This window comes from Thermobia domestica, chromosome 7 (genome assembly GCF_964235325.1).
Source record: "Thermobia domestica chromosome 7, izTheDome1.hap1.1, whole genome shotgun sequence".
Classification (NCBI taxonomy): Eukaryota; Metazoa; Arthropoda; class Insecta; order Zygentoma; family Lepismatidae; genus Thermobia; species Thermobia domestica.
In genome coordinates, this window is record NC_137460.1 from 260,750,193 (window position 1) to 260,772,442 (window position 22,250).

Consider the following 22,250-nt stretch of genomic DNA (forward strand, 5'->3'; position numbering starts at 1 on the left):
AATGGAAATTGAAAACAGAATTGCTCTCTTAAGAATTTAATTAAAACTGAGTGATCTGCTGTAACACTAACAATAAAAGCCTACAAGTTCTAGGCAAGACTGTATTTGATAGGCAAAATTTTAACAATATATTATTGTTATATTGATATTGGTTACTACAAACAAAACTTAGTTCAGTAGATAGTATAGGTAGCACCAAAACAGGGATAGACCAAGGATGCTTTTCGTGTATCGCATTGCAAAATTATATGAAATATAACAGTGCCTTCGGGAGGCTTTCATTTGCCTAATCTGAAATCATGTAAGCAAATGAAGTATGCTTATCTATACAATCTAATATATCTCCAATCTTTTAAACCGAATTACCGCTATGATACAGAAAACTTGGACTATATGTTTGCAAAGTCGCAAACTGGTACAACGACCTCACTTTCTATAGTCTTCATCGCTGTTATGCTGATAATCACACTACAGCTCTGTAATAACAACAAAACGAATACATTTCTGGTGGTAACTTCCTGCAAGATATTCATTTTTCATTTGCTTGTGTTTACCATTTAATAGTTTTCCTATCCACCCAGAAGTAAGTACGCGGTAAATTGTGGGGAAAGTCAGAAAATTTGTTATTCCGGTAACGTATCTGAGAAGGAAACTAGCATGCAAAAATTTGAGGCGATGATATATAAGAATATCTTCAATAAGACAATGGTGAATTTATTCGCATTACTTGTGACTATGAGGCTTCTATAAATTACAAGATTTGTGCGTAATGAGTGACCAAATGAAGGTAATTCTTCAGATTTAAAACCGGCTAAGTTGATGCCTTATCTACAGTCTTCAAGCAAATAGGACGCAAATTGAAACATAAACTATGAACTCATATAATAATACGCATAAAAACTAGAAAGAAAGGGAGGCAGAAATGGAAATTTCAAACGTTAGGTATTTAAGCAGAACAATTTGAGGAATTTAATTCAGAATGTTGACAAAATTCTACGTAGTATATTTGTGATATCCCATCAGACTTGAATGTTTTCTTGTAATGGTTAAAAATACGAACGTGGACATTAAGTTGCAGGCAAAGAAAGTTTGCAGGTCACCTAGCAAAATTTTTAAAGAATTTTCAAACTAAAATTTTTCAAACCAAGATTTTCAAACAGTTTTCACACCAACATTTTTAAACTAAAAATTTCAAAGTAAAAGTGTCAAACTAGAAATTTTCAAATCATTATTTTCAAAATAAAAGATCTGGCAAAGTTATCAAATTTCTTTTCTTGTTAAACTAAAATTTTCAACCTGAAAATTTAAGTGTTCGAAACAATGATAAAAAAATTTAGAGGAAAAAATTGAAATGTTTTTAGAAAATTTAAATACTAGAATTGAGATTTTCAAATTAAATTGTTAATCAAAAAATTGTATACAAAAAAAAAAACATTAAACCAAAATTTCAAACAAAAAATGTTAAATTAAAGTTTCCAAACTAAACATTTTATTCTGAAAGATCATCGGAAATTTTCAAACAAAAACGTTTCAAATTACATATTTTTTAAACTAAGAATTTTAACAGTGATCAAATATGATAAGCAAAATTTTTGAATCTTTTAGACAATACATGAGGCAATGATGTGAATGTGATCAATCGATCAAATTGCACCAGAAATAACTTGCAGCTAATCAACCAATCAAATTGCAGCAGAAATAATGAATTTAGACTATACGTCGTAACTTCAATGCCAAGCTTCAAATATTTTAAAATTATTTGAAAAATTAAAAAAAACAAAAATTTGAAATTATCAACGAATTAGATTGTATCAAGAATAGACATCCGGTGATCAACGAATTAAACTGTGCCAAGAATTACTTTCTATTAATAATTTTTGACAGTGATTTGTGACTAACGTCCATAGCGTTGTTGCATATTAATCGATTTATAAGTTATCGTGTTAAAAATTTTTGCGACAACAATCTTATCTTACGAATCACAACTACAATTCTAATATTCAAAGTTCTACATTGTTACTATATGCCGATATGTTACCTATCAGGTTTCAAGTACAGAATTTAAGCTTGAGGGAAAAGTCAACCAATCAGATTTCAGTAAGATGACTGTGCACAATGACCTTACATTTTGAGTTGTAAATAAAGTTCATAGTATGAAAGTTGTGTTATTTTATATGTATTGATGTGGATAATTGCCTACTATGTTGCAAGTTCTAAAAGTTTTACACCAATAACCTTAGACTATGGATTGTCACTAAATTTCAAACTGATATATTTGGTCAACGTTCTCAAATTTGAATTTTGGCATGAGAGAGCACAAGTTAGATCATCTAATTTTTACCAGTTCTAGTTTTGACAATTGCCAATTTCAAGATGCATCCTATGCACACCTCCTAAATTTTGAGAATGTAGCATCAAAATACACATGTTTTATGAAAAGACAATGAACACCTGTATTAAACCATATCATGTAATGTGTTAAACATTCATCAAAGAACATAAGAGAAGAAAATAACCGAGCAAGTGACAATACTAATATTTAGCACTCATAAAAGAAATAAGCAGGACGATATAAATTCACAATTAGTCATAAAGAATGAAATATTGTTGATTGTGAATTCCACTACTTCCACGATATATGACAAGAATGGCATTAAAAGCTACTGTTTTATATATAGATTGAAATATGTACGTAGTGTGGCAATTGAAATCGAGACTGGAGCTGAAGGAAAAAATAGAATTTCCTTCCCTTGGATCATTAGAGCATAGAAAATAATAACACGTGGCCAGATCTGGTGAGTAGTTAGCGTGAGACAAGACAGATATCATTTTGGGATAAAAAGTTTTGCAGAATCACTGCCGTATAACTTGTGGTATTCTCACGCAACAGACGCCACTGAATCTAATTCCGATACTCGGTCCGCATACCTCGAAGTAAAATAAGCCATTAACTATGTCTTATAAAAATAATAAAAACAACAAAAAAAAAAAAAAAAAAAAAAGCGTAATGCTGGTACTATCGTAGAAAATAGTGAGCTAATGCTTGGTTTTGGATTTGACTGGCGGTTTTTTGGCTTATGGAGAAGGTTGCATTCTGCCCTATGACGTTTTGTCAGCGGGCTGTATTTAGAAAGCCACGTCTAATCTTCAGTAACAATATTTAGAAAAGGTTAGGGACCGCACTTGCGTAATTTAAAGTAATTTGGTTACAATTGCTACATTTTTTTTACTGTTGGGAGAATGTAATAGTTGGTAATTAATTTAGTTAAGATAATTAAAAGTAATTTAAAAGATAAAAAATGTAATGAAACTGGTACGTGGTACTGTTTTAATTCCGTGATAAGTATGCGTTCTGTCGCTGAAATACTTACATATACCTATATCATGGTAGAGATTATATTGATCAGTCGAGGCATGCATATTGGTTTGATTGAAAGATGGAACAATTGATTCTACAAACGGTCGTATTCCCTTGGTATGGGTTTTGATCTTGAAATTAGAGTTAAGTACTTCCGAACACACTGTGATGTTTGGTTTGGGCCCAGGACTGGGATATACATTGAAAAGGAGTGTTACTGATGATCACTTAGCAACTGATGATTTAACACTCAGTATGAGGTGTTTACGATCCATAAAGTAAACAAGGGCTACTGAGGTTCTTCCGCGCTGTGAACCTATTTATAAACTAAAATTTGTTATAAAATCACTCGAAAGTACAAGCTCTAAGAACACAGTGTTCGGCCTTATATACTCTTTGTAAATACCTTTATTAAAACACTCTTAAACAACTCCTAAGCTATCGTCAGAGACCCTTGAAAGGAACAATCTGTGTGTCAAATCTATCAATCATGTGAAGTTAGCCCGACTTTAATCAAAGGTATTCTATGTCGAAAAGTTACCCCCAAATTATTACGTGTTCTCTTAGGATGGAATTTTTTCTAGATGCATGAGAACTTCAAGTTCGTCACGATTTTTTACAGTTTTTCAACCATTAGCCAACCTTTTTAATTCGTTCAGACTTTTTGAACTTTTGTCTTTCATTGTAGATCTTTCTAAGTGAAATGGCTTAATATTTTCAGCTAATTAGTGATTAGATAGGGCTCTTTGCCTGAAGCTGTATTATGTTTTTGGATGTAATTTTGCTCACAGCAGCACGAATGTACCTTCGAGTTGAATTTTTTCACAACAGCGTCGCGGGTTGAAAGGCCTGCCATTGGTGAAGAGTGAACGTATGCTTTGTGTTGACTCAGAGCATTACCATTGTTCTCAATGCGCACTAGATTTAAATCAGAACCGTTGGGTATTCGGAATCTTTCTCACTTAGGTTTCCTGTTTGTGGTTCTCTCACATAAGAAGCTAACACTAACGGGAACAAGATTTTATACAAGCCACACTTCATCACCATTATTTAAGACAGTAAGAGATTTGCTGGATGAAATACAAAGTTTATTTTTTATGGTGGTGTGACATCACACGCAAGACACTGCAGGAAAAGCTAAATTTAGTACTATTTACCAGATATTTCATGTACGAAAATAAAAATTAAATATCTCGAAAATTTTCCCGGTGTTTTGTATTAAATCTGAAAGTGCATTTTTTGAGTCAGTCGTTGAGAATAAAAGTGCGTTATGGTGTTTTGAAGCAATAGTTTTTAATCATTTCTTTATAGATTTATCTGTTCCTATTTTCAAGGAAGAACGCCCTGTTATTTTCATGTTTGTTATAAAAATAATCCAAATCTTGCTTTCTTAAGATATTGATATATAAGAGAAAACTGAAATGAAATCTATAAGCTTTACGTTCCACACTTATGCCGGCTAGGTTAAAGAAACGGTGATGATGAGATATGAATGAAATGGTGGAATGAAGAAAGTGGGAGAAAACGGAAGAACCCCGAGAGAACACACGCATACGTTGTTTGTACACCATAAAGCCCAGCGAGCCACCGCGGCCCCAACATAAAATTGAAATCGAGTTTTAGAATGAAAAGCCAGTAACTGTATTTGGGAAATTTTTATTTACACATTCAAATTCATTGCAATTATAAATCAATAGTCTCTTGTTTTAAAATAACGAGACCGTATTTTTGCGGTTTATTATTAATTTTAAATTTTATTGGTTTAGATAGTAATATACAGTATGTGGAACAGACAAAATAAGTTGAATTTTTTTCTTCTTAGATACCTTTGATTTAGATACCTTTCATTTGTTGATCCCTCATGGAGTGGTGTTTTCTCATATGAAAGGGATTAACGCGACAAGTGCGCTATGATCTCGGTATGCCGACCATAATCACGGCATTCGCTCATTAACGACAAAGCTAGACCTGCAACTACTATAGTGCTATTATATCTAAATTGGTCTGATGGAGGATTTAGGTATACAGAAATTGTAAGAAGACCGTAAAAATTTAATAAGACTAATTGTAAACAGAATTGGAAGTGAAAGTTGCCATTTTTTTAAGTTGAAACAAACTGATCGAACCAATTTTTTTGAAGTTTCTCTTGTTAAGCAGAAAAACACGGGCTTAAAAATGTTTCCGTTTTAAGCAGTAGTATATACGTTCTTCAGAGACAGAAAGATTTAATAGATCCGTATTGTGATGTGTGGTCTGGACATACGTTCTGCACATTTGAGAGTATGAACCTATTTGAGACTGAAATAATATTTTTTTAACCCTACGATGAATATAAAAAGAAGATATTAAATTTGGACATGGGTTCGATTAAGGTTGCGAAGTTTAAGGCAAATATTACCTGACGAGTTTATGTTAAACGAAAAAGAACTATTTATATATTGCTGAAAATATACTTAACTGAATCTAACGTTACTCGAAATTATTTTCATAGAGAAACTCAATTATCACTTCTACTGATTTCTAATATTATGTTATTTTGTATTTCCCATTAGATAATAAAATATTATTTAAGTGATGGAACGTCTTAAGGCTCATAATTAACATTTTAAACAAATCTAAGTTTTGAAGAAATGTTACTTCAAACATATTACGTGCGAAGTTTTGTGGTATGAAAGAGTAAAAGAAACGTGAACTATCTCTTTTTTATTTATCTATTTCATTCTCCGCCGTAAGAATTCTGCGTTCGTGGCTTCGTCTTGAGATACATTATTATAATTAACATACAAATATACATTCCAAATATATACGTAACAATAATACCAAACTAAAAGTGTAATTTCTTAAAAAAATATAAATTGTACTTTGTTTTATATATATATTTTAACATTCAAGTAAATCTTAATATTTACATTATAGAGAAAGATTAGACAAAGTATTCCTCTAAGCTATAGAAAAGATGTTTATGTAACATCAGCTTGGGGTGTTTTAAACTGCAAGTTTGGCATATGTTTGATACAATCTGGCAATTTATTTTTCTCATAGTTTTATTCTCATGTGAAATAACGAATTTTGAGTTTTTTTTAGACGGAAGTTTTGTATGTGAATTCTAAGATTGTACTAGTGTTATATTGGTGTAGGTTTTAATTGAGTTGGAAGTTTCTTTTATTCATATGTATGAATGATTTTTTTTTGGAGAATGTGTATACACGGCAATGATATTTTTAGTTTCTGAAACAGTAGTGTACTTGGTGCATGAAACGGAACTGGTAACTTCATTTGTAGCAGTTTCTTTTGCATTGTAAATTCTTTTATCGAATGACAGGTATTACCCCAAAAAACGATTCCGTACGACAAAATTTTCAGACACTCGAATCCCTAAGGTTGTAATCTAAAGACATTTTTCTCTTTCTTTGATACTTGTTCTGACAATACATTTCATTCTTCATATTTAAACAGATATAACTTTGTCCATTATGCGAAATGTCATATAGAAACTTGCAAATTACATATTTATTAGCGTATAGATTTTTGAAAATATTTTGCGTAAAGTCGATTGTTTTGCTACAGTCGCAACTGTATACAAAAAGTTTACTGTGGGTTAAAATGTGCTAATAGGAATGCAATGTCATTATACAGTACTGACCCAACTATGTACTACCCTTTTTCGTAATTATTGTGGAAAAATAAAATACATTTTAGATGAATAATTTGAAGTTGTAGAAGGAATAAAATGACCTACTGTGCGATAGAAAGAATTTCTTTGGAGGTCTGCTTTATTTGAAATTCTCTCCAGCGTTCTGGCATAATAGAAATAGGTTACGAGTGTGACCAAAGACATATTTGTGAAGTTAAATGTGTTCACAATCGCCTCTACAAACTTGGAATAAATAAAGGTTTTCATGTACAGATTGTGAAATGAAGCCTCGGGATAAACGAAAAGTACTAATTACAGTAACAATATGACGATAAAGTATAAGACATAAACTACTAATCTCAAATTTATTGGTTTATTCTGCTTTTTGCATTTAACTAAAAGGTTTTATTCGTGACCAGTACATTGAGGTTTGTTATTAGGAAAATATTTTGTAATTTTCATCACCTGCTTTGTTTTCCTCGGAAGATATAACACCTTGCAAGAATATAGGCATATGCTTGCTATGTTAGTTGTAGGAGTTGACATGTGGTTCTAAGACAATTTCTAACTTACGCCATCGGAAATTCGTGGAAACAGTGAGAACCTTATCTTTGATTTGACCATGCTATTATGGAAATTATTATTTCAAGTGTAGATTTAGTTGAATATAACTTTTGTAGAGATATTGGATTTTCCTCATATTACTAGTATTCAGTATAAAGACAATTCAAGATTTAATAACGATTTCATTTTTTTATTATTTTTTCCTCCTTATTTTCTGTGGATGATGTATAACAGTCATAACTTGGAATAATAAGACAGTCAGGAAATATTTCAAAGCTCTCTTTAGCAGACGATTCCTCATTTTTCATTCTGTGTATTTTTATGTAACTTATGTAACCGGATTGTTTTGTAACTGTTGACAAATTATTAAATAAGTCGAGAATTCCATTAACCTTGCACTTTCCTCAATGATTACACATGCGTACTTTGGATGTTTTCCGTATTTTCGACGGCCATCTTTCTTCTTTGATGGTATAAAAAAGTTCCAGTACCCGGAAGAGGGCAGAAGCACACGAGAAGCGAGTGTGAGCAACAAGAGAGATCTATTCCAACTTCCACGCCAATTTGGTAGAGAGGCTAAGACATGGAGACGACCAGTCGACGTCCAGGAATTGAGGTATGGAACACGCATCTAAAGTCCTAAACGCCCTAACAATCTTCATTTCTTTTTTAGTAAACCAAGACGCTGGACTCTCTATTTTTAAATATCTGTTCTTATTTATTTCTACCCACATACCCTACAAACTAAAAACGCTCGTCGTCTTCGTAGATACCTCTCAATTCTACCAGTGAGCTATATTTCCCAAATAACGATTATCGTTTCTTTTCTTTCTTCAAAACGACGACGAAAGCTTCCGAGCGAATGCAAAAGCGTAAGACTTTTTGCAAAATTTTGAAATTTAATTTAGAGTTTATGAATTAATGAATATGATATGAATCTCTGTGAATATGATACCGGAAAGATCATCTCTCTTATCTTTTCGAAGTTGATCTAATCGCTTTTGATTTGCTAAACTGCTTCTAACATAGTGTGTTTTCAAGTATGTGATGTAGCAGCCGTTTAGCCACAAATAATTTATTCCAATATGCTTGAATACAATCCTAACATTAATAAAAAATTTTAGTCTTGTGAATTAAAGCACGTTCACGTACAACCTATATCCCCATTGACAATTAAATTGTGAACATGACCTCTCATCTGTAAGTGAATGCTTCCTCAGGCTAGATTTGTGGGCAATTACCTATTCTCAATCCTGACAGAGGTATGACTAGTCACTTGCATGATTTAGTATGTGATTATTAAGTTTTGAGTTCTTCGAAAATGTTTTCCCACAAATATGGCATACAAATAGGCTCTCGCTCATGTGGGTTAATAAGTGGATGTCTAGATTTGACTTCCGCGCGTAGGTTTTTCCGCAACGTGGACAGCGATTTGGTTTCTCACCTGTATGTGTTAATATATGGACATTCATATCTGTTTTTTTAAGGAATGTCTTCCCACAGTAGGAACATAAAAGTGGTCGCTTAATCCTTTTTGTTAATGGGTGATTTGTCACTGCCGGTTTAAGCGCAGGAGCGTAGTTATATTTGTTGCATGAATGTGACTTACCATCCGTGTGGATCAACAGGTGTGAAATAAGAGAGGATTTATGTGTGTACCCCTTTCCACAGTTGTTGCAAGAAAATGGTTTCGCACCTGTATGAGTTAAAGTGTGCTTGATAAGAATTGATTTTAGAGCAAATGATTTCCCACAATCATTACATGTATGTGGCCTTTCCCCTGTATGTGTTTTGATATGGTTCGTTAGATCACCTTTGAACGTGTATCTTTTCTCGCAGAAAGAGCATTGGTGTGGTTTCTCACCTGTATGTATTAACATGTGACTTTCTAGACGTGATGGGTACTCAAAACTTTTGCCGCAAATTTTGCATTTATGTGGTTTCCAAACTCCACGAGTTAACGTGCTTGGTTTTATACTAGCTTGTAGAGGTACTGTATGATCACACAGCTGGCGTGAACATTCCTTGTCCTGTTTTGGAGTGCAAGTGACTGCTCTTAAAGATGAGTAATGAGAAAGAGCCTTTTCATAATATTCGGAAGAACTCTTTTGGTCAACGGGATTATTTAAATGATGTACTTGCGAGTGAAATCTGAAAGACATGGAGTAATGTTTAACCCTTAATACGGAAAGGTATTCCAGTTACACAAAACCGCAAGCTGTGTTTAATGGACACACTGCTTTTTTTTTTTTTTTACTTAATGTCGTTTTCAATACTTTAATATTTTGATTTTTCTTAACTGCAATTTTGTAGAAACGCGTATTTAAAATCAATTCATTCTAATATAAGCCAAATATATAATGTTCAGCGTTTCCAACCCCTTTGCGTTACGAAAAATAAGCGACAGCAAATTTGTAAAAGTAAAGACAAATGTATTCTTGATAGACATATTTTTGTATATTATTGACATAACATGGATTAAGTTGTACATTGAACAACAAAATACTCTAATATAAGGAAAAATATATAATATTCAGTGTTTCCATCTCTTTGTACTACCAAAGATAAACAACTAGTTTGAAAAACTGAACACTAATGTTTTCTTAATAGACTTGTTTGGTATTGGTGACAAAACATTCAACATTTCACATATTTAACATCACTACATCATACATTCAAATACAAGATAAAATGTATATATATTGTTCAGGGTTTCCATCCTCAAGTATCTAATGAAAGATAAGCGACTTATTGGAAAAACTCATTTGAAAAACTTTGAAAATATTTTATATTTTCTTAGTTTTCATGTTTTGATATACCATTGATATTACATATTTGTATATTCCTCCTTCAGTGTTACCAATGGAGCATTTCAGACACTTTCTGATAACACTTGAGTGCTTAGAGCAGACATTATTCTTGCACACTTGTCTCTGCTTTCTGCTCTTTTTGGAGTTACACATGTAACATCTTCTCTTGGGCGTAGATTTCAGTGTGCCAACAGCTGTGGATGAGACACTTGACTGAGCTGCTGAAGCATCACGTGTTAGGTCGATTGCAGTAAGAACAGGTCTCTGAAGTCCTAATTTTCTTCTTCGATGAATTTGAGGGAGAACCAAGGATTCCGCCAATTCCACAAGAAACATATGTCGTATAGAGTTCGCTTTTCTTATGTTCCACTGAGGATTGATATTCAACCACACAACATAGGCGGCAACCGCAGACACATCCAGAAGATTCATGAAGAATGCTAGAGGCCATCGATTGGTTTTCCTTTTGCAGGAGTAGCAGTGTACTAATTAATCTAAACTATCAACGCTGACTTTTGTTTCATTATAATACAGTATTATTTCTGGCTTCGTTTTTTATCAAAAAACTATATCGTCAGTGTTGTGCATGCTTGACAAAAGAATAACAGCCTTTTTCGGTTTCGAGCAAAAGTAAACTAATGTGATATCACTTGTGAACTCGAAGATAGATGATTGTTCAACCCTGTTCTTTGTTTGAACTTTTCAGGAACAATTGTTTTTTCTCACAGTGCCTACTATTGTTAGACCGTTTCCTAGTAAGGTTTTTCCGAGTTCCATGTCTGTAAAAATAAAAGTTATATTTGTTAGTTCGATAATATAGTTCCGCTAAGAATAAAACAACTTCTGTAGCTAACTTATTTGCTCTTTTTTTCCTTCTTTGCCTAAGTACGGTATACCTTTCAAAGGATAAGGGATTTTGTAATCACATATCCACTAAATTTTCATCCGTACTTATCTGGTTTTGACGGTGTGTATTGTTTGAAAGGACAACGACCTCTAAAGGAAACAAGCTGCTCGTCGACTGTTAGACAACTACCAGGAGGTTAATATTTTGTTAAGTTGTTGCAAATCTTTTCCCAAATGTCTCTTATCAGAGCAAGTTTGTCCTTCTTCCGTCTTTCCGATCTAGTAGTTTTATCATTAAACCTGATAAACGACAGTAGATCAATAAATTTATTATATCTCATAGTGGCGCGAAATAAATGTGGACCGTACTTCTTATTCCATAGGGACTTTATGGTTTTCCATTTCAGATGACCAGCAGTAATAAGAAATCCAATAAATGCTAAAACTTCTTCAGAATCACATCTTCTACACCTTTTCCCTCTTTTTTTCCCTATAGACCCGATTAGCTCCTGCATTTGTGTTTGTAACAATATCACATATATTATCCCCGACGAATAACTGGAACACATCTTCAGGTGCCTTTATTTCACAGTTAGCAGGAAGAACTACTTTATTGCAACTGCCTCTAACAATATTTCGTGCTTTTATTTTGGTAGAAGTTGGAACGTCCTTATTTCAACGGGTCCCATTTTTACTTACATATTCACTTACACTTGAACGAGAAGGTACTTGAATGTCATTATCACTATCCGAAGCACTTTCTTGATCTTCATGTTCACTTACATTACTCACGTGATCCGCCTCACACAAATCACTTTCTAGTGTTTCATCGAATAGCAATTCTTCATCTGAGTTTATACTGTAATCTGAACACGATTCATCATCAGCAAGTATTTGTTCGAATTCTGTATCATTCAGTTTTCTTTTTGGCATACTTACATATAAAGTATGCTTACAAACACAAAGGAAAATATTTCAAAAGATAAATCATGTGGAACAACATCCACCAACACAAAAGCGAGGGAGAACAAATGAATGACTAAAGGGGCATAACAATATCCAGCCACATCTGTCAAGAAAGCAACTACATACAAGAGATACTTTACTAAATTTTATCAACATAAATATCGAAAAAGATACAAAGAAAGAAAACACGAAAGAAGAACGCAAGTGAAAACGAGGGTATAATAAAACGTCTGATAATTGATTCAAAAATTTTGAAAATACAATTATTCAATACATTTTAAGTATGTGTCCATTGGACTCGTCTTGCGGCATTAACGAACTAAAAGTATAAATCCCGCCATATGCAACAAGAATCAGCACCTAGAACGAAGTTACTTTGGTAACATAATGCTATTGAGTAGTTAGAAGCATACCTAGAAGGAATAGAAAATTTTACAAATAATAAAGATACAGCTTCCAAAAATTCAAAGCTATGTGTCCATTGGACACACCTTGCGGTATTAAGGTTTAACAAAACAAAGTTCTTGTGTTGAATGATGTAATTTTAGTATATAAATTAAAAATAAATATGATACTACTATTTGTCCGTGTTTTCAACAAATATAAAAGGTGCTAGTTACTCAAGTATAGATAAAACAAAAGACAGGAGATAAAAGATCAATTTTTGCTTTTTTGAGGTAGTAGGAACTCTTCTAAAATGACAAGTTGGTATTCAGAAATCTCGAAAAATATCACATGCAGAACTCAGGTGAAAATTTTCACACTTTATTGGTATCTGCTGTAAATAAAAATCCATATTTGATTATTTAGTCGCTGATTTACAGGCTAATGATCAGAAGACATAGAGATTATTGGTAGTTTCGAGAGCTAAGTGAAAATAATAGCTGCATAAACCTGCATAAACCGAATAGCTACTAGAGAATCATAAAACGTTTACGTGGCTAATGGACATACATGTAAATATTAGGGAGTTTTTTCAAGCTTTCGTTAAGCAACAGACTAGCTGTTGAGACGCGAAACGTGGATAAACGAAATCTATTTATTGGATATTTACATTCTATTCCAAAAACGATGATCTCATGATTGTAGGTGTGTATACCATAAATTCTCCAAGTCTAACTTAGGGTACTTTCGGAAATAGTAAACCAAATATGTTCGAGCACCCTAATAGTGGGGTGAATTTACCATTTGTTAAAAATTGTGCAGATGGGTTTTCTTCTATTTGCTGTAGTAAGACATGTTGAAATATTATAAAGCTTAGAAAAATGTAACATTCTTTGATATATATAATGTTACATTATTTCGAAAATATGTGTACATGTGAGCACACGGTGGTCTTATCACTTACGTTTCATACGTAAAAGAACATTTTCAGAAGACAGCAAATATACGATTATCATCGCAAACGTCTTGCACACAGCGCATGCGCGAACGTTTGGTTGGTGTGATCAAGTTTAATTTTATGTTATTTGTGAGTCAGAGTTTTGCCTTGACTTTTGTGTCTGTGTTTCTTAGTCCGCGTGGCTGTGTTGTAAGAAATTCAGTGTTAAAATGGAAGGTGAACCCGACTCAGGTCGGATTACACATAGTGACCAACGTTCCTAGATCAAAATCGATACTTTACCAGGAAAGAATCCAACTGAAATTTACAATGCTTTGCGAGAGGTTCGTGGAAATAATGTAGTGGATCGTAGCACTGTATTATGGTGGTAATCTCGTTTTCCTGATGGGCGTGTAAGTACTGCGGACAACCCAAGAATTGGAAGACCATCAACTCGTATAGACTACCGTTGAGATTATTGTGAACGACATTTTCACAATGTTTATGTTGTATCAGCAGAATACAGACGATCAGTTTGTTTGAAAAATGAAATGAAATCTTTAAGTTTTACGTCTTACGCTTATGCCGGTTAGGCTAAAGAAGACGGTGATAATGAGAGATGAGTGAAAATGGTGGAATGAAGAAAGTGGGAGGAAACGGGAGAACCCCGAGAAAACCCACGAGCACGGTGTTTGTCCACCACAAAGTCCACACGGCGCGAGCTGGGATCGAACCAGGGACCCCAAGCACCGGAGGTGAACGCTCTACCACTGAGCCACCGCGCCCCCTCAGTTTGTTTGAATTCGCGGCTCTGATCAGTCCTCGAGATTCACTAATGCGTTGTGGCACTCCGGTTGATAATTACTGAAATAAATGCATTTCTACCATGTAAGAGAAAGTAAACGATTATCCAATGTAGACGCATGCAAATTTGCATCCGGTAGCCAAACACAACCTTTGGCATACGAATTTAATGTGCGAATAATGGGATGATGAATGTTTAGTCCAGAAGTACTTTTGAAGTTCTAAGTTTGGGATTATCTCTTTAATGTGGGAACACTTGGGTTCCTACCGAGTCCGACAACGCTTCTCTAAATTGAATGATAAAGAACAATACAACTGAGTTCTTCTGTGTTTTGGTTTAGCGTAAGATATAACTGTCTGATTATCTTAATTTTTTATTCCACTTTATTCATCATCCGTATGAAAATAGTAGATCTTTTCTGTTTAGTTAGCTTTTTCCATTTTAAAAATCTATCCTAGTAGTTAACTAAAAACAGAGAAATTATTTCAAAATTGGGTTGTTACCTTGATTACCGATTAAAATTTGGTAACTCTAAAGCTGATTAGAGATCGTTTTATTTATGAAGGGCCACGATCACGAGGTTAAATCTTAATGAAAGCAGTTACAGAGAAACTATTTCATATCTCGTTTTAGCGATTCTATTTATTGGGAAGTTTCACTTCTTGTGAACTTAACGCTGATATAAATAAAAAAGTAACATTGAAACAGCGGAGAGGGAATCTAAGGTACTGGATTAAATACAGGTCTTGCGGATTGTTACATTGAGTGCGGGACCGAGTTCAAACCTAGTAGGGGCCTTAATTTTAACGGATTGTTTTGGAGCCAAGTTTACAAGAATCCATAGAACGAGTCTTCAGAAACTCACAGATTCGTTAGCGAAATTTATGTCATTAATTAATTAAAATAAGATTTGAAGTAAAATCAGATGACCACATACAATTCGCGTATTAATTCTAGTAAAGTGTAATCTGGAATTAACATTGCCTACACCAAAGAACTTAAATGTGGAAGGAGAAGATGAAAAAGATATGTGAAGAAATTTATCACCTGAGCTGATCAGGGATTTTCTTTTGTGATAATGTGACTGGCAATTCAACTTTGCCTTGCTTTCACATTATTGATAATTACTTTTCAGTTGGGAGATTTTATTTTATGCATCTCGTTTTTCTGACAAGGAACGGACATGAACGTCATCCGGAAATGCAAATCAAACCTCGTCCATTCGATAAACGTAACAAAAATACGTTCATGCGCAAAAAAATAGGTGCCATGGAGAACGAAGTACGTCCCTGGATCCACTAACTCTGTTAGAATAAAGGAAATCGTAGACTTGCAGTGAAATAGCCATTGCATCAACATTGTTCATTGGAAAATCATAGTTTATAGTTCATTCTCTTTAGCGTCAAACAAGCTTCCCAGAGGTACTATGCACTGGGGCCCATAACGTGCTTGAACAGGGAAAATTGGAGAATGCCGGGAAAATTCCCTCCAAAAATCCCACCCATCAACTTTGGTTCCCTCTTGAGTGGCCCCGGGTAAAAGCACACAATCCAAATGTCTTGAAAAATACTATAGAGGATAAGAAATCAGTGTACCAAGTTTTGTTCTGGTAGACGGAATAGGTATGAGGGGAAAGGTGGTCTACCAAAACACTCTGTACATACAAAACCGAAACTATGACGTGACCTAAACAGAGAACGTAACATAAAAAATATAAAAGCAGTACTATTTATCCTGATATCAAGATTTGTACACCTTGTCTCATAAAGGTTGGCCGCACTCTTTATTGCCATTTTGAGGCAAAATTTTTCTAAGCCCAACTTCGGGTATCTTCGGAAAAAAGTAAAGCAGTTCGAACCTCCAAGCCGAACTTGGCAATCGGGAAAAATTTTGCAGATGTGTTTTCTTCTTCTAAATATAAGACTTGTTACCAAGTGTAGAAAAAAAGCAACATTGATTGAAATACTTAATAATAATATATTTCGAAACCTTGTATTAATGTCAGCAAATGCTTGTTTGCCATTTAGCTCTCCATACTTAATGGAATATTTAGATACGTAAAGGAATCTTTCCAAATGTAAAAGAATGCTCAAAGTTAAGACATAGTACATAATTCTCGCCTGAATACTAAAATAAAAGTCAAAGTAGAACAAAACCAGCGTTTACAGTGGATATGAATGTCATAATTATCTTGAGAGCCGCTACAGATCACTAGAAGCATGTTCCGAGTTCCGTAAGAGCTTCGTTGGCGCTTGTTACTGCCCCAAACCCCATCGTTAGTGCTACGAAAGTAACGTCTCATTTTTTAACAGTCACTATTGGAATGCTAACTTCATACCAATGAACTTGGCCGATCATCTACGGCTGGGCACAATTTTGATTTCACACATTGTTAGTGCCGCAAACCTCATCGATAGTGCTACAAAAATAATATCTGAATTCTTAAGTCACTATTGGCCTGCTACTTTCATGCCAATGAAATTTGTGGACCACAATTTCGACTCTTTCACACATCGTAAGAGCTTCGTTAGTGCCGAAAACCCCATCGTTAGTGCTACAAAATAACGTCTGAATTCTAAACAGTCACTATTGACCTGCTAACGTCATGGTAATGAACTTGGTAGGCCACCTATAGCATAACACAATTTCGATTTTAGACATTGTTAGTGCTCGCTAGTGCCGCAAACCCCATCGTTAGTGCTACAATAATAACTTCTCAATTTTTAGCAGTCAGTATTGGCCTGCTAACTTTATGCTAATGAACTTTGCAGGCCACAATTTCGGTTTTGCACATTGTTATTGTTTCGTTAGTTATAGAAAAATAACATCTCAATTTTTAACCGTCACCATTGGTCTGCTAATTTCATGCGAAATTACCGGTTCGAGCAGCGTTAGTGATCGTTAGTGCTATAAACATTAATGTTAGCGCTTCTCTATATACAGCTTTTGGGTAACAAAATGGGTTCCTTCATGGTTCTCACAAGGCACCTATTGCAGACCACAATTTCGACCTCACATATCATTAGTGCCGCCTATCCCATCGTTAATACTTCACGAATAACAGCTACATTTCTTAAGAAGCAAGTATTGGCCTGCTAACTTGATGCCACAAGAACAGGGACGAAATCTACGGCAGGTTAGAATTTAGATTACACTCGTCATTACTGCTTCATGAGTGCTCGTTAGTGTCGCACGTCAGACCGTTGGTTCCTCAAAGATAGAGGCAACATCTTTCAAGAAAGACTTTTTTGCCCGCTAAATTTATGCCAGCAGACCAGAGATGAAATCTGCGGCAGACCCCAATTTTGATTATATCTGTCATTAGTGCTTCTTTAGTGGTCTTTAGTGCCCACATACAATCGTTAGTGCTCCATATCTTATAAGTACTCCACATATGTCGGCTATATTTTTTAAGAAAGGCATTGCTGGTCTGCTGATTTTATGGCAGGAGACCAGAGACTAAATCCACACCAGAACACAATTTTGATTACACCTGTCATTAGTGCTTTGTAAGTATTTCTAGTGACGCATATCCCACCGTTAGTGATCCACCAATAACGGCTACATTTTTAAGAATGCCGTTAGTGTCAAGTTAACTTCATGGCAGAAGACGAGGGGCGAAATCTACGGCAGACTACAATTTTTATTGCACTGGTCATTAGTGCTCATTAATGCTTGGATACCTCATCGTTAATGCTTCACAGATAGCGGCTACATTTTTAAAACATCCATTTTGTCCTAATTTCATGCCAACGCGCCACGCATGAAACCTACAGCAGACCACAATTTTGATTTTATCTATCATTACTGGTGCTTCGTTAGTACTCGTTAATGCTGTATATCATATCATTAGTGAACGACCTATATTATTTAGAAACCATTATTTGTCTGCTAACTTCGTTACAAGAGACCAGGGACGAAACCTGCTGCTATAACAATATCATTTACAGTCGTCGTTAGTGCTTCGTTAGTGTTTGTTAGTGAAGCATATTTCATCGTTACTAGTCCACAGATAACAGCTACGGCTAGGTCGTTACTGTTTTGATATACCGCATACACCATCATTAGTACTCACATATAATGCCTATTATTTTAAAACCGATTATTACCCTTCTAACTTCCTGCCAATAGACCTCGGACGACTCCTACTTCAGACCACAATTTCAATTTCACACATCGTTGGTTGCGCAAATTTAATCGTTAGTGCTCCACAGAGAACACCTATATCGCTTAAAAAATTCATTATTGGCTTACGAACATCATTATTGGCCTGCTCTTTGACAATAGGTTAGTAGGCCAATAATGAAGGTTTTTCTAAAAACAATATAGATGTATTCTGTGGAGCACTAACGATGAAGTTTGCGGTACTAACGAGCAGTAACAATCCACTAACGATGTATGAAATTGAATTGTGTCTGAAGTAGGTGTCGTACCAGGTCTGTTGACAGAAAAGTGGAAGGCCAATAATGGGTTTAAAAAATAAACATTATATGTGAGGACTAATGATGGTGTATGCCGAATATTAAAGCAGCATCGACCTAGCCATAGCCGTTATCTGTGGAACAGTAGCGATGGAATATGATGCACTAACAAGCACTAAAGAAGCACTAACGATGACTGTAAATGAAATTGTTATTACAAGCAGGTTTCGTCCCTGGTATATTGTAACGAAGCACTGATGACAGATAGAATCAAAATTGTGGTCTGCTGGAGGTTTCGTGCGTGGCGTGTTGGCATGAAATTAGAAGGGCAAAATGGATCTTTTAAAATTGTAGCCGTTATCAGTGGAGCATTAACGATGAGATATGCCGCACTAACGAGCACTACTGACGGGTGTAATAAAAATTGTGGTCTGCCATAGATTTTCCCCTAGTCTGCTGGCATTATGTTAGCGGGACAAGAATGGCTTCCTTGAAAAACATATCTTTTATCTTTGAAGCACAAACGGTGGAATATGCAGTACTAACAAGCACTAAGTATTAATTAAAAATGTAATCAAAATTGTGATCTGCCGTAAATTTCGTCCCTGGTCTTTGTTATAAATTTAGCAAGCGACTAATGATTCTTAAAATATGTATTCATCATCGGTGCGATATGCGGCACTGACAAGTACTTACGAAACACTAATCACGGGTGTAATCAAAATTGTGTTCTGTTGTGGATTACGTCCTTGGCCTCCTACTATAAAGTTAGCAGTCCATTTATGTCTTTTTTAAAAATGTAGCCGATATATGGGGAGTATTTAGTATAAGATGTGCAGGACTAACGAACACAAATGATTGGATGTGCGGCACTAAAGAGCATTAAAGAAGCACTACTGATAAATGTAATCAAAATTGTAATCTACCGTAGATTTCGTCCCTGGTCTGCTTGCATAAATTTAGTGGGCCAAAAATGTCTTTCTTGAAAGATGTAGCCGTTATCTGTGAGGAACCAACAGTCTAATACGAGACACCAATGAGGCACTAATGACGAGTGTAATCTAAATTCTAACCTGCCGCAGATTTCGTCCCTGTTTTAATGGCATCAAGTTAGCACACCAATACTTGTTTCTTAAAAAATGTAACTGTTATTCGTGAAGAACTAATGACTGGCGTAAGCAATATTGTGGTCTGCTGAAGATTTCCTGCGTTGTGTGTTGGTATGAAATTAGGAGGGGAAATGGACATTTATTTTCAAATGTAGCCGTTTATATATTATGCACTAAGGATAGGATATGCAGCACTATCGAGCTCTAACAAAGTACTAATGAAGGATATAATAAAATTGTGGTCTACCTTGGTCCCTGGTATGCTAGAATGAAGTTAGAAGGCCAGTAATGGCTTTCTTAAAAACGTAGCCGATATATGGGGATTACTAACGATGGAATATGCAGCACTAACAAACACTAACGCAGTGGCGGTCGGTAGATTGTGGTTTCGGGTGTTGCAGTACGAACGATAAGAGACAGAAGATATTAGGTTGACTCATTGACTAATCAGCATAACTTTAGATTCAAATGCTATGTGACATGTTAAATAAATTTCTGTTTTTAAAAAACAAAAACTGCAGAACATTTTATGCGATTAATCACGATAATTAATTAGTAAGTTCATTATCCTCTCTTTGATTGAGGCAAATCTGTCTAACACATGCTGGTTGAACTCTGGTATTCTTATTGTCAGGTCTTTTTCGATGGAAAGCATAACCAATGGTGATAACCTTTCTTGGGACATTCAATTCCTTGAAAGTGTCAATTCTTTCTCATGTGGAAAAAAACTTTTCGTCTTTTGCTGACACTATAGGTACAGTTAATATAAATTTGAAAAGCTTTGCAGATTCACTAAATATTTTTTCTAGATTATTGCGAACGATTCATTCTAGCAAACTCAGTCCCTGACAGTGATCCGAATTCCTCTTTAGCGTTGACTGAAGAGAGTTCGTAGCAGAGATTAGTGTTATAAAAAATGTACACTGAACGTACTTTATTCATAGTTTATCCAGGAAAATTTAAAATAAATTGAGGAAATGTATCTGGTGCAAACAACACTACTGGCATAAGATATTTTGTAAATTTAAACTGATTTTTTTTTCGAACACTCTCCTGAATTGCTCTTTGCTTGTTTTGTCTAAGCCTTAATTGCAATTTTTTCCTCAGTTGAAAGCTGGTCAATGTTTTTTATAAGTTATTTACAGAAGTCATGGTATACAATTCATTCAGAATTTGTAGGTTATTTACAGAATTAAAGCACACACAATAAAATTAAACCTAATAATTAAAAACCAAATCAGCTGATACAAAAGAGGTACTGGTATATGAGCTCCGAATGCCACATATTCATACATCAACACACATACACGTGCGTAAAAGAAAAAAAAACTACATTCCAAATCATCCGTCTTGTTTGTTACGCAATGCACGATGAACACAATATACTTCCACATGAGGCGATACAATGCTTACCAGTGTGATATGTTCTGGAAAGGAAACCTCGAAACTCGCCAGATGAAGAATCAGCATGTAACAGAAGCCAAAAATCAAAGAACATCAAAATAAACAGCACTGCCAGTTCTACACCCAGAAATGTTAGCTGGGAGGGATCCAAAGTATTTGAGGGAGGTCCAATAAGACTACATAATATGGAACCTGTCTTATACTGCACCCGGAAAGACGATAAGTAATTCTTACTTACTGTCATCTATATTTTTAGAAAAAATGATAGAACGATTATTTTTATAAGAAAAGAAGAGTACATGATGAGGCATAAAATAAAATATTTAGCCTACATCAATCGTTTCTCTGTTAAACAAGTATAGTTCGTTAAGAAAGTCTACAAATGGTAGTCAAGTTTCGAAATTTTTGGAAGGTCCGAACCTGGTGGACCCCCTCGTGGCTACGACCCTGAGCATTGCCAACTAGTCCCAAATTCAATGTGGCGTTCCTCATCATACAGTTTTATGTGGAAATTATCAAGAGTATAAAATATACTTATTTTATAAAAGAAATACGTTTATATTAAAATACTATCCACAGAGGGAGGGGGGCGATTCTACATACTGACTTATTATTATTTGATTCACAAATTACTGTAGAAGCCTTCATTATCAATATAAGCTAAGAATTAACTTGTAAATGCGGGTCTACTTTTATTTGTTTTCTTCTCTACTATATATTTTCTTTCTTATTTTGTAATTCTGCAATCACTTTTTTAATCGTCATTATATTGATTTGCTTCAGTATGGTCCCGTAATTTAAAAATATGAATGCATAAAAACAAATTCCATTTGTTAATTGCTAGTGAAAGAAAACTCAGAAATCTTATTTAGCGCGAAAAACCTTCTCGTTCACTGGAAACCGTGCTGTGTTGCAGAAGCACTGCATCGACCAGTCCCTTTAACTTCTGAGATAGGGGAAAGAAGACTTAACATTTGCTCCAATTGCCGCGCTGAAGGAATCTGGTCGTTGT

General features: G+C 34.7%; 1 protein-coding gene across 7 annotated transcripts in view; it reads right to left on the reverse strand.

The window, feature by feature from the left end:
* Positions 1–22,250, reverse strand: part of LOC145690860 (uncharacterized) — an 89,901-nt gene that overhangs the window by 34,132 nt on the left and 33,519 nt on the right. For 4 of the 7 annotated variants that reach the window (XM_081766230.1, XM_081766229.1, XM_081766232.1 and 1 more), the window contains exon 3: positions 1,502–9,707. The exons of 2 other annotated variants lie outside the window; for them this stretch is intronic. In XM_081766230.1, coding sequence (XP_081622356.1) covers positions 8,825–9,707 — 883 coding nt within the window. In that variant the 3' untranslated portion in view covers positions 1,502–8,824. Of the gene's footprint in view, positions 1–1,501; positions 9,708–9,805; positions 11,146–22,250 lie in introns of those variants that run through there. One more of the 7 variants, XM_081766235.1, reaches the window with a different exon arrangement.